The sequence below is a fragment of the Myotis myotis genome, unplaced genomic scaffold, assembly GCF_014108235.1.
Source record: "Myotis myotis isolate mMyoMyo1 unplaced genomic scaffold, mMyoMyo1.p scaffold_m19_p_10, whole genome shotgun sequence".
In the NCBI taxonomy this organism is placed as follows: Eukaryota; Metazoa; Chordata; class Mammalia; order Chiroptera; family Vespertilionidae; genus Myotis; species Myotis myotis.
In genome coordinates, this window is record NW_023416314.1 from 68,407,160 (window position 1) to 68,420,428 (window position 13,269).

The following is a 13,269-nucleotide window of genomic DNA, read 5'->3' on the forward strand; positions in this document are numbered from 1 at the left end:
AAATAGACTTTCGACGGGGCCCACGAGGGAGGGGAGGGGGCTTCTGCAGACGTGGGTGCTGGGGCCTCAGCTCGCTTGGGGGTTTCCAGGTGGGCCCCTTAGGCAAGGACAGGAGAGGGGGTGCAAGGGAGGCTGTGGTTGGGCCCCAGCCCCCAAGCTGTGTCCCTTCTCCCCGAGGCAGTAGTTTGGGAGCAGGGAGGGTGCTGGGCTCCCGTGTAAGGTCTTCCCTGACCTGAGGAGGCACTCCTACCTGCTGCCCCCCCCCCCCCCCCCCCCCCCCCGCAGCCGGCAGCTGCCACCAGCACCTGTTACATATGGGCTATACTGTAACCACCACAGCCGAGCTCAGGAGGCTCCTCATATTGGGGCAGAGCTTGCTTTCTTCCAAGCCCCAAGCCCCTGCCCTCCGACAGCCACAGGCAGCCTTGCAAACAGCTACCAGCCCGAGCAGATCCCGGGTTCCCTTCCAGCCTGGGTGGCCGGTGCCTGGGAGGTCAGCAGGGTCAGATTCGGGTTCCTTGGCACCATTCTGGAAAGTTCTTGGCGGGAGTCTCACCCCCCTGCCTCAGCCAATGGTCCTCCGTGACCTGCCTCTCACACGCGTATGGGCACTTCTTACCTCTGAGGCCCCAGATTCCCCTGGGCTGCCCTGCACTGGAGCCACAGCTGCCCGATTTGACCTCCAGTCCTGCCTACCCAGCCTGGAGTTTCTCTTTTTTTTTTTTTTTTTTTTTGTCAACCTCAGACCGGACACCTGCCTTTTCCAGGAGGCTGTGTATGAGTGGTAGGTGGATTTGGAGGGGCAGGCTCCAGGCCCTTGTCAGGCTGGGCTGGGGTACCAGCTGTGGGGCCCCTGGATCCTGGGATGCCCAGTTGCTAGGGAGCTCGTGGCATCATGGGATTGCCAGGGCAGGCTGGTACAGTGAAAGACCCAGGCGGAGAGGAAGGTGGGAGGGGGAACGGAGAGTTGGGAGGAAGGTCTAACCAAATTGCTACAGCAGGCACAGAGTTCTGGTGTAGCTCAGAAGGGGGCAGGGGGCAGGGCAGGGGAGCACTGGGCGCCTGGCCGCAGCTCTCTCCCCCAGTCGTTGGAAAGCAGGGGAGGCTGGAAGCTGGCACAGGGCCTGGGAGACAGACAGGGCTTGTCCCAGACCCTGAAGGGGCAGTGGAGAAGAGGGGCAGGCAGGCATCATGCTACCCTTCCCACCCCCACGCCTGGGGCCGACATCACCAATCGGGATTATATAATCGGGATTATACTGCCCTCTCCCACCAAGCCCAGGCCAAACCTCAGATCCTCTGCACAGCCTCCACCAGCCACTCCTGACTCAGCAGGGCTGAGGCATCTTGTAATCCAGTTGCCAGCACTGGTCTAGAACCTGAGGTCTGTGTTCTGAGGGGCTGATCTGTGGGAGCTGTGTGAGTGTCAGTGAGTCTGTGGGAAGACCTCTTCCTGCCTGAGCCTGGAGGGAGCACTCAGAAATGTGCTGTGGATGGTGAGGGGGCAGGAAACGATGTCACAGCAGAAATGATGAGATGCCTTGGAATTCTTTAGCCTGGTGATAACGGGGCGCAGGGGGAGACAGTGTGCGGCCTTAACACTCCGGAAAGGAGAGAGAGCCTTGGGCAGAACCACAGAAAAAGGGAAGTCTGAAGTCAGCTGTCGAAAGGCAGAATGCTGTCCTGGGAGGTAGTGAGGTCCCCATCCCTGGAGGTGTGCAAGAAGAGGGTGGAGATGCCTTGGCAGGGATCTTGCAGAAGATATCCAAGCTACAGTTCTGGGTGGGGAGAGAAGAACCGGGTGATCTTGGGGGCTCCTTCCAGCGCTGGGAGCCAGGGAGTTGGTGGAGAACAGGAAAGTGATGGGCTTGTGAGCAGAGACAGGCAGCGTGGAAAAGGGACTCTGGTGTGTGTACGTGTGTGTGTGTTCCTGGGGGCTTAGAAGGTGGGGAGTTGGGAAGGCAAACAGCAGGGATGGGGAGGGGGGCAGGGAGAGTCTAGAATCATCTTAGCAGTGGAACTGGGAAGAGGCAGTTCCTGGCCAGCTGCCCTGTCTCTTCTGGGGAAACCATGATGCCAGGGCCCGGGAGGGAGATAAGCAGCTCTGCTGGACCGACAGCCCCGGAGACCACCCAGTTCTTGTTCAGAATGTCACGCCTGTGCGGTGTGACTGTGGGTGATACTCTGGGCCTCCCAGATACTCGGTCCAACAGCTGGGGAGAGCGAGGACCCCGCCAGCTGGGCCATTCTCGGGTCCAGTGTCCGCAGCCCACTGTTGGCCGGAGCAGGAGCAGGGACAACTCCATTGACCGGACGAGGGGCCGCGAGGAGGTGCCAGGTTCTCAAGGACGTGGTGACCCAGTGTCCGTGGGCCCCTGGGCTCTGCCCACCTCTCCCCCAGATTTGCTTCTGCCTCCTTGTTGCCTAAATCCTCACTTTCTTGGCACCAGATCCCGAGGCTGTGAGGAGAGGGCCCAGGCCCAGGGCTGCGGGAGTCCGGTGGGGCCGAGGAGGGAGCCGGGCACGGGTGTTCCTTTGGTCTCTAGTGCAGACGGCAGCCTGGGTGCAGAGCCCACGGCCCCACCCTGGAATCCAGGCGGGGCACAGCAGTCCATATTTTCGTCATTTTGTTTTGTTAAAAAAATAGCTATTTTCCCCTGGCCCTTCTCCTGGCCACTCACGATGGCCTCACCTCCTACCCCTGGACCCAGGAGCAGAGGTGCCGGGGGGAGGAGGGCCTGGGTACTGGGCAGTGGTGGGCAGGGCGACTCCTCAGGCTCCAGGCCACGCCCTCTACTGGATGCCCCGGAAGAGGCACATGGCGAAGATCATGGCGAAAAGCTGCACAGAAAGTAGGAGTTGGCTAGTTAGGCCAGGCCCCCAGCCTCCCACGGGGCCGCCCAGCCTGAGGGGAAGGGGCTAACCCAGGGGTGGGCAAACTTTTTGAGTCGAGGGCCACAATGGGTTCTTAAACTGGACCGGAGGGCCGGAACAAAAGCATGGATAGAGTGTTTGTGTGAATATAAATTCAAAGTAAACATCATTACATAAAAGGGTACGGTCTTTTTTTTTTTAGTTTTATTCATTTCAAACGGGCCGGATCCGGCCCGCGGGCCGTAGTTTGCCCACGGCTGGGCTAACCCATGGGGGGTCTTCCCCAAACCCCCAGTGTGCCTTGCTTCTGGGGAGGAGCCACAGAAGTGGGCCTTCACTTACCTCGATGGCCAGCACCCCTATGGCGAGGGCTCCGGCCAGGTAGACGTAGGTTTCGAAGGCGTTGAGGATCACTGTGTAACAGCCCTGGGGGAAAGGACCAGAGGTGAATCCACAGCCCGAGGGATAGTCAGGGGTTGTGGGTCAGGGGTCAGGGACCAGGGCTGTGAAGCCGGGAAACTGGCATGTGGCCCCAAAGCTCAGGCAGTGCTGTTGGCATGGAGCAAGGCTTCTATCCCTGAAGGCTGCCCTCCCTCCCTCTGCACATCCCAGCTGGTGGAAAGGGTCTGAGCGCAGAGTTGGGGGGGGGAGGTGGGGGGGTTATCCCCTGCGTCTCTGGGTGTCATTGCAAGAAAATCCTTCCCCCCGTTCCCCCCCCGCAAGGGGACAGAAGCAGTAAGTCCTTCCTGTGCATGAAGCTGACTTCGACAGGCTCACCCAGGGGACCTTGTCCAGCAGAGAGAAGACATCCTGCCCCCCTCTGCTGTGGGCAGTGCACCTGGGGCCTTCACTGCTCATCTCCCCTCCATCTGGCTCAGCACCAAGGCCCTTTGGGTCCCTGGACTGAACCAACTGGGCCGGCCAATAGAGGCCCCCGATACTGAGCAGCCGGAACACCCTCATGGCCCCCATTCCCCAGGGAGAACTGGGTGTGGGTTTCCATTGCTCTTCCAGCCACTTTGCCATCATGAAGTGGTGAACACAAGAAAAGGCCACAGAAATCAGAGACAAGCCTTGGCTGACATGGCAGAGCCACTGGTACAACGTGAGAAGCCACCGTCTCCTAGAATTGTTTCCATGTGTGAAACACAAAGGGCTTTGCTTAGCCCCTTCAGTTGGGATTTCATTACTTGCAATAGAACATGCTGCTGCTGCCTACGATGGGACATCAGGCCGTCAGAAATGCACCCTGGGCCTTAGGGGAGTGGGTTCTGGAGGAAAAACAAACAGACGGTCCCTTGGCAGAGGCTTTTCAAAGGGGAGGAGGCTCGGGAGGGACGTGAGTGTCCCGGGGAAGGAGTCCCAGGAGTCAATCCCAGTCACTCAGACCAGAGGAAGAGGCGCCCTGAAGAACTAAGCCGCTCGGGGCCCTGTTGAGCCTCTGACAGCAAAGCCATGCCCAGGAGAGGGACGGAGGCATCATCAGAGTCTGAGTCAGAAATGGGAAGCATGTCAGGATGAAGCCCTCAAGGACCAGGGCCCATGAAAGTCTTCCCAGAACAACTCACAAGTGGCCTCAGATTAGAGGTTTGGCCACGTGCACCAGACATTCCTGACTTAGACGTTTGTTTGTCTTTCTTATTAAATCCTGAGTGGTGGCGGCTTTCTATGGAGTTGTCAGCAGCCCAGGCTCCTTCTCCCTTGATACTCTGACATCCAGACATCAAGTCAGAGCTGTCTGTCACCACAGCTGCATTCCAGCCAGGGGGCATGGGGGGGGGGTGCGCGAGGGGAGGCAGGCACAGTGCTTTCCTTTAAGGATGTTACCCAGTTGCACAAATCGCATCTGCTTACCTCCCTTTGGCTAGAAGTTGGTTACATGGCCTAGCTGCAAGGGAGGCTGGGAAGGGCAGCCTTTACCTGGTGGTCATGGGGTCTTATAAAGCCCCTCTTTCCAAAGAGGAAGCGGTGAATGGAATGTGGGGCAGCTAGCTGTCTCTGCCACTGTATAGGGGACCTGAGGTCCAGAGAGTGTGTCCTGGCCAAGGTGACATAGGGGTCAACAGCCCGGGCCAGCTGACAGCACAGCCTGAAACTGCGCCAATGTCCTGCAGTCTGTCCTCACGGCAGAGACCCAACCCCTGGGTGGCCCACCCTCCCCAGTTCAGCAGCGACCTGATCCCAGGGCCCTCGTCTCTTTCTTGCTGTCTCTCTCCCTCAGTGCAGGAGGGCAGGACTGTGGGGGGCAGAGGAACTTGCTTTTGGGGCCTTGTGTACCCTTTGACATGACATGGGCAGGTGCAGGGGATGATGGTGCTGAGCTGGTGAGATGAGGCTGAAGCTGGAAAGAGACTCACCAGATGGCCAATGTCAGGCCTCAGCTCAACTGTCCCCTCCCCTGAGACTCTAAGAGGCCTGCCTTGAGCCCTCTCCCCGGTCCCTTCTAGCCCACCATCTGGTTTTACTTCCTTTTTAGTCATTGTTGCCTCGTGAAATGACCACTTTTGGTTTATTTGCTTCTTGTTTATCATCTGCATCCTCTAACTAAGCCATGAGCCCCACAGGAGCAGGGGCCTGTCTCCCGTCCCCTGGGGGTCCCGTGCATCTGGAACTCTCCCATGAAATTCGCATTAAAGGGCTAATCCAATAAGAGGCATGAGTCCACCCTCATTCTGTCCTGCCTCTCTGGTCTCACATACACACTGAGGGGTCAGGGGCTGGTCATTGGGGAACCTTGTGTCACAGGAAGGGGAAGGGATTCTTCTGAAACTGAATGAAGTTCTAGGGTTGCAAGAAGTCTAGGAGCTTCCCTGATCTTGCTCCCTTGGAGCCAGGAGGTACCCCCACGTGGTCAATGTGAGCTTCCCCCAAAACAGAGTACATGACCAAGGAGGGGCCCCCACTGTGTGATTCTAGTTCTGGCTCCCAACCTACATTATAAGAAGCTCAAGGAGTGTTCTGCCTGGAATCCTGGAACACTCCTACTCACCCTTCAACCCCAGCCAAAATGCCCACTCCTCAGGCCTGTGCCATCACTGAGCCATCGGCCACCTTCATCCTTTACCCCTTTGGTTGGATGCCAGGAGCCTGGATGGAGCTTCCTTAGCCTCCATTCGGTCCCATATCTCGTCAACAGTCCATGGGATCCTGGAGTGCCTTCAGAGCCTCTGGGACGACCGCCACCCGCCAGCTCTGGCCACCCACGCCCCCCTGCCTGGGGAGCAGGGCCTGTACCTGCTTGTTCAGGAACAAGTCCCTTCCCAGGAGGCAGTCCTCCCTGCTCAGCAGGACCCCGTCCCGGGTCTGCGGTTCTCTCCGGCAGCAGGCCTCGGGCACCTCGTCGCTGTCCAAAGTCAGGAGTCGGAAAATGGATGCCAACTTGAAGTCTTCAGGCCCGTTGACCCCACAGCAACCAAACTAGGAGGAGAGCACAGGAAGGGTCTGTGGGCGGGAACGGGCCTGCGGGGCCAAGGGGGACAGACAGCCTCTCCAAAGACCAGTGAGGAAGCGGCTTGCTCCACCCGCTCCGCCTGGGGGACCTGGGAACGTCCCTCAGCCTCTCTGAGCCTCCAGTGTCCCCATCTGTAAATGGGGGAGGGGGGGTGGTGGTAACCACACCCACCTCACCAGGCGCCTAGTCAGCGCTCAATAAACAGTCGCTGTGATTACTATCGTTAATGACAATGACAGCTGCTTGGGGATTCCAGTCAGAGATGGCAAACAGGTCGTACTCAGAGTGTGGACTGTGATCGAGGGAGTGGTTCCTGGGAATGCCGTGTGGACCAACTCCGAGGTGGGTCTTGGCGGGATTGGCGAGGCAGTGCCCTGGTTGATCATTGGCACGAGCAATGGGATCTCTGCTGGCCAGACATTTGCAACACTGGGCACTGCGGCTCTGAAAGCTCATAGCGCCCCTGGGTGTGTGTGTGTGTGTGGGGGGGGGTCACTCACTGTGATCATGACCGAGTTCCAGGTGGCAGAGAAGACGTCCGTGTCGTTGTTGCCCTGATAATGCTTGGTGAGCTCCTTGGTGAAGAATTCCCGGGTGAGCTGGAGGCAGAGGGAGGGGGTGGGCTGAGACCCCACCTGGCAGCTTGGTGCTGCCCCACCCCTCCCGGCCTCTCCATCTGTCAGCTTTGGGGGAAGGGAGGGAAGCCAGGGCCCTGGTGCCAGGCTCCTGGCATTCTCCTAAGCTTGGGACCAGTCCTTTAACCCCCACTTCAAGGCCCGTGGCCTCCAGCCATCATGGGATCACTCACATGAAAAGTCAACACACATCCCTCGGCGACCCCGAGGCCAGGGCACCCGGGGACCTCACTCTGCCCTGCAGCTTGTCTCAGAGGGGGCTTCCCTCCACCCTGAGCTGTTCTTCAGACAGAGCTAAGCGGATGCCCTGGGCCCAGGCCCTGAAAAAACCACAGTGTGGAGCAGGGAGCCTTTGCACATCTAGTTTCCAGAGATGTCCTTGGAAGTCGCTCCTTCCCTCAGAAGACTCTCCAGAGGTCTAACCGAGAAGGAGGCCCGCTGGGCACTGTTCTGGGGACAGGCTGCTGCCTCCTCCCCTCTGGGGACAGCTCACCTGCTCACCACCCAGGGCCAGCTTGGGCCTCCGGCCCCCTCCCCTCCCCCTCCTCTCCTCCCCTCTTCTCTTTGTTTCCAGGCCACCTGTGGTTGGGGCCTGGCTCTTGCAGACTCAGGAGGGAGCTGGTGCCCAGGTGCTGGAGCCCCTGGAATAAGATGGCCTGTGGGGCAGGTGGCCCAAACTGGGTACCGGCCAGGGCCTCACCTGATGGTGCTCGGCCCCTTCTGTGCATCACACATTCCCGGGCTCAGGGGACAGCCTCCCTGACTGTCACATGACTACTGCTGTGCCATCACCTGGCAAGGTGTGGATGGACGATTCCAGAATCAGGTGTGTGATTGCACTAGATGTTTTTGGAAGAGCAAGACCCTTAAGGGCCCCTGACGCTAACCTTCTGGAAAAGCCCTCGTAAGGAAGAGGCTGGCGGGTCACCATTTGGGCTGAAAGTGCTGGGTGAGAGGCTGATGTCTCTGTGTGTCCCTCAGGACGGGACAGGCTGGCCGTGATGGCCTCTGACCCCTGGCTGGTGGCAGGGAGCCAGGGCGTGGGGCCCGGTACGTACATTTTCCCTGAAGATAAAGGCCAGGATGGCCGCCGAGAGCTCCGCCAGGAAGATGATCAGGATGAACAAGAAGAACTGCAACGAGAAGGGGAGGCTTGTGAACCCTGAGGGCGGGCGGCCCGGGGACCCCGCCCACCGAAGCCCCCTTCCACCTGCTCCACAGCTGGTGCAATGCACCGATTCTGTAAAACAAGGAACTTCACTGCCATTAAACAGACATTTTTCATAATAAACACACCACCCTTTGGAGTCAACAAGGCTGTAATGCAAATATGGAAAAAATACACAGACAGACAAGCCTTTGGTGCACACGGCCCCCCAAGACAAGGCCCCTGCCCAGGGGTCAGTCTGGACAACCTGCCTGGCAGCCCTGGCAGGAAGCGGAAGCTGAGTCCCAGGCTCAGGGAACCCTGGCGTCCCCACCCCCAGCCCCAGCCTCATTCCCACGAGCCAGGAGTTTGAAAACTAACAGAACCCACTCCACGCACTGTATTCCTTGATGCTCCCCAAGTCAACCAGGAGGCCTCTGTCTCGGGGTCCCCTCTGCCAGGAAGGCACGTCCTCCCTCAGTCACCAGCTCCTCGTTTTCCAGCCCAGGTGCAGCCCAGGCGCTCTCCTGCGGCTCCTCCCACCCATCACAGTGCCCCACAGAGATGTCCCCATGGCAGCCGCTGTGTCCCCACTGGGCCCCCAATTAAGCGCAGAGGCTGTGGCTCAGCACGCTCTCCCCAGGCCCGGGCAGCACAGACACTGGTTCGTGGCTATCAGATGAAGGAATGAAGCCAGGAGTGACCGACTCGCCATCATGACCTCGCTGTCCACCGCCTCTCAGGTCCTGGCCATCCTGGGCAGTGTTTTGGGCTGAGAGCTGTTAGCAGAAGAAAGGACACGGTGGGCCTTCATCACCTAGCACTGGTGCCGTTGGCATATGTGGTCTGTGACCATGCCAGAGTTGTCACCCCACCTGCGGCCACCAGCAGAGGACTGAGTCCCCAGTGCACAGCCAGCTGCCCCGAGACCTACTCCCGTGGGTCAGGGTCCCTGAGCTGCCAGGCCACACTGGATGTGCCCAGGCTGGAAGGACACAAAGGGTCCTGGGCTTAGTGTCCGGATGCCTCTGCCCGCCCTGCGTGCTTTGTGTGACTTGGGACAATCACTCAAACCATCTTCCAGCCTCAGCTTCCTTGTCAGTGAAATGAGGGTGTGACACCCACTTTGGGGCTCACCTGGGAACAAAAAAGTGATGGACGTGAAGTGTTGTTATGTCATAAGAGAGGCGGAGTCAAGCTTGTCGCCCAGGCTCTCACAGGAGCGGAGGGAAGCTGCTCCAAAGCCCCAGCGCCAAGCTCCAGGGGCACCCAGCTCCGGGGGCGCCCAGCTCCGGGGGCGCCCAGCTCCAGGGGCGCCCAGCTCCGGGGGCGCCCAGCTCCGGGGGCACCCAGCTCCGGGGGCACCCAGTTCCGGGGGCACCCAGCTCCGGGGACACCCAGCTCCGGGGGCACCCAGCTCTGGGGACGCTCAGCACTTCTTTCCTCCGACACTTGCATGGGCCACTGGGACGCCCTCAGTGTCTTTCTCCTGGATCGTGTTCCTTTGGACAGAAGCAGCTTTCTGCCACTGTATCCTCATCCTGGGAAGACCCGTCACATCCCCTCCCTGGCTTTTCAGCTTGGACAGGCTGCCCCATGAAGGTCCTGAGGCTCCTCCAAATTGCTTCACACCACCTTTGGGGAGCCACTGAGATGGATTTCAAAATGACTTACTGAGGACGTGGCCGTGAACACATCCCCTCGACCCATCAGACGGTTTGGTTTGGTTTGGTCTCTTTTAAATGTCCACACTCCAGAAGCAGCCCTGGCTCAAATGGACCAGCAGCACAAAGCTCCTCCCACACTGCTGTCTTTGGCAGCAGGAGTCTCGCCAGGTTTAAGCTGCCTCCAGCCCGGGCTCTATCCCTTCTCTTTCCTGGTTAGCCCCCCGCTTCTCCAGTGAAGAAAACAAGCCAGGGAAGGGAATGACTGCTCCCAAGGTGAGCAGCTCAAACATTTCAGAGCAAATCCCTCGTCTTAACCCGGCTCGTTTCCAGTGCCACGCTACCTCGCCTCGCTGCTGAGCCCTGGGGGTCTGCTTCCCACGGGTCAGCCTTGCTGGGGTCAGCTCTGCAGGTGACCCTGGGCCGAGCTGAGGGCTGGGCAGAGTTCCCCCACCACAGGGGCCTGGGACAGAGGGCCTCCTGTGCCCCTGGCCACAGCACCTGCAGTCCATTCCAGCACCCCGGCCCCGCCCCCACGCACTGGCTGGCCCTCGGGCTGAGCGAAGTGATGTGTTCTCCGCTTCTGTGGCCTCTCCTCCCCCGACAGTGACGGAGGCCGCTGGCAGGGCTCCTGGCACTTCCATTTCGCTGGTGATGGATGGTCATCCGGTGGTTTCCCGCGGCCTCCAGGGGAGCCCCTCCCTGCCCGTGCCCTCTTGGTGGAGTTGCTGGCAGTCCGCAGGCTGGCAAAGTGTGGCCTCAGAGTGGCCTCCATCCTCGGTGACTCAGCTGGCTCTCGCTATCGATCGATCGTCGCGGCTTAGACGGCTATAAACTATGAATGAGCCCGAGCTCCAGCCTCGCACTCCGCGAGCGCACTGCTCTGGAGCCTGTGCTGACCAGGATGACTTTGCACAGCTGCAGCGACAAGGCAGGCGAAGCCCGTGCACAAGGCGGGTGCGATGGGAGAGCTGCTCAGCAGGTGGCTCTGCACCGAGAGGAAGCGTGGCCTGCCTGAAGGCGGGTGCCGGCACGGTGATCTCCGGAAAGGCAATGCCAGCTACTGTCTGCCGAGCGCTTACTCCCTAGGCCCTGGGGATCGCACGGGGTCACGTCACTGAACCCTCTGGGCAGCCAGGAGAGGCCGCTGCTGTTATCATCAACAGCCCATTGTACTGACAGGGAAACTGGGACCCTGAGAGGGCAGCGGGCCCAGCAGGTGGGCCGCACACCTGGGGTACACGTGGGTTTCTGATTCCTGAACACAGCCCTTTAACACCAAGTCATCTAGGAACCTACGAGAACCTCCAGGCTTAAGACTTTCCCACGGCCTGCAGGGTCCCTCGTGGATCAACACCAGTCCCTTAGCTTCCCATTTATCACGTGTTTACATGTGCCAGGAACAGAGCAAAGCAAGGGATGGGGAGGAGGTGTTCCTATCTTCACTTTATGTAGAAGAAATCCGAGGCTCAGAGAGGTTCGGTAACCAGCTCAGGTCCCCCAAACAGGAAGCGGCAGAGCAGGGATCAGAGCCAGGCTGTTAGCACACCCCGGGCCCAGCCTTCTCTCTGCTCCTTCACTCCAGGGCTGTTTATGCTGGGCCAGGCGCTGTGCTAGGTGCTGGCAAACGAACACATCCAAGGCAGATACAGTCCTCATCCTGACGGAGTTTACATTGAGCCCAGTTTCCTCATTCAAGAAATGAAGTTCATGAGACGAAATGAAAGAATGAACCTGGTAAGTCACTGACAGGGAAAGTGGGCCTCCCCAGGGAAGGGGGTCTGCAGGCCTGCCCGCCATTCTCCCTCCTGGAGCAGGGTTCCCCAAGCATGGGGACCGCGGGGTGCCTTGAGTGTGTGGGAGTGCGGGTCACCTGAAGGAAAGTGCCCGGCTGTGCCAACATCATAACAAGGCCGCTCTGCCACTCGCCTCCTCCAGCCTGAGGCCCTTTCCTCCTGCATGACAGGGTCACCACTGGTCGCTTGGAGGGGATCCCCCTTGGCCCAGCCACAGGGCTTATCCCGATGCTTCCTGGGGCTTCCCCTAATCGGGGCCTTTCCAGGGTTTGTTCGCCGTGGGTTCACCTAACCTCAGCCCACCCGCCCAAGGACACATTTACCAGTGATTCCCAGCATCAGATTCACAACACTTTGCCCAGGATGGGAAAACTAACAAAGGGGTGGGAGCTGCTATTTTGCCTCCTGGGGAGCATTTCCAGACTCTTCTAGCCCATCTGCCTACAGGCTCATCTGCTTTCCGTTCCCACTTCTAATAAATATTTACCAAATTTATGCACTTCATGTGCCACTCAGCTCATTTATCTCTGTCAAACACATGCATCTCTTTTTGCTGTTCTCTCTTCCCATTTAGCATGACTTCGTTATAAAAGGTTTTTGTTTTTTTTAAAAAAAGTCTGCATCAAATAAATGGGCCCAAAAAATTCCTTGAAACTATTCAGAGGTAAGCAACCAGGGAAAAGGGGTGCCACAAGAACAGGCTGAAGCTGGCCCACTGTATGTGAAGATGCTGTAAGACTGATCAGCAGGAGTGTCTGCAAAATGTACCTTTAGAAAAACTGACCATTAGGGATGTGTGCCGGGGTCCAGCCCCAGCGGGTCCAGGGGTCCCCAAAGGCGTAGACGGAGTCGGCGAAGAAGGAAGGACACGGAGACAGTGTTCAGTTGATCAGCAGCCTAGCCAGGATCTCTAGCTAGGATGTCCAGCCAAGTTTTGTGTCCATGTTCTCTTGCTAGGTTCTCCAGGTTCTCCAGCCAGGTTCTGTAGCCATGTTCCCTCGCTAGGTTCTCCAGCCAGGTTCTGTCCAGGTTCTCCAGCCAGTTTCAGTCACTAGGTTCTAGTCAGGTTCTCTTGCCAGTTTCTGTAGTCAGGTTCAGTCCAGGATCTTTTGCCATGTTCTCTCGCTAGGTTCTGTCTCTAGGTTCTGAGGCCAGTTTCTGTCCAGGAACTTTTGCCATGTTCTCTCCAGCGAAGTTCTTCTGTCTCTAGAGAACGTTCTGTGTAGGTTCTGTGCCTAGGTTCTGTCTCTCTTGGTTCCGTATTCTAAGTTCTGTGTCTTACTGTCTTATTACATCTGTATTTATACCAGTTGATTCAATCCTATCAATCTCTATTACAAAGGTTAGGGCGTTTCTTATCTCCATTCCAGGGAGTAAAGATTATGTAGCTTAAGCATGATTGCTCGTAGTTAAAGTGATTAATTACCCACCTGGCACTAGTTAAGAGGCTTTATTCCCTCCCTAACTTCAGGGGAAAATCCCTACCTGGGGAAACAACCTTTCTCAGAGACCTTGGTTAAAACACATAGTGCCAAGAAGGTGAGCAAACATATTAAGAACAGTATGCCATATATGCCAGGTCCCTTGAAACAGCAAGCATGGACCGGCTCCTGGCAGATGTGGTCACTGGGCGCCTTGGCCCTGGGCTCAGGGTCCCTGGGACCCTGTGTTCCAGCCTCAGGGCAGGGGCGGGATGCTCAGC

At 58.3% G+C, this 13,269-nt stretch overlaps 1 protein-coding gene across 1 annotated transcript in view; it reads right to left on the minus strand.

Moving 5' to 3' along the window:
* Positions 1-713: 713 nt before the first annotated feature.
* The window catches only part of TSPAN18 (tetraspanin 18), a 146,101-nt gene continuing 133,545 nt past the window's right edge, over positions 714-13,269 (minus strand). Inside the window, exons 7-11 of the mRNA XM_036326115.1 lie at positions 8,019-8,093; positions 6,826-6,924; positions 6,109-6,291; positions 3,217-3,300; positions 714-2,841 (exon numbers count right to left, since the gene is read on the minus strand). Coding sequence (XP_036182008.1) covers positions 2,794-2,841; positions 3,217-3,300; positions 6,109-6,291; positions 6,826-6,924; positions 8,019-8,093 — 489 coding nt within the window. The 3' untranslated portion in view covers positions 714-2,793. The remainder of the gene's footprint in view (positions 2,842-3,216; positions 3,301-6,108; positions 6,292-6,825; positions 6,925-8,018; positions 8,094-13,269) is intronic.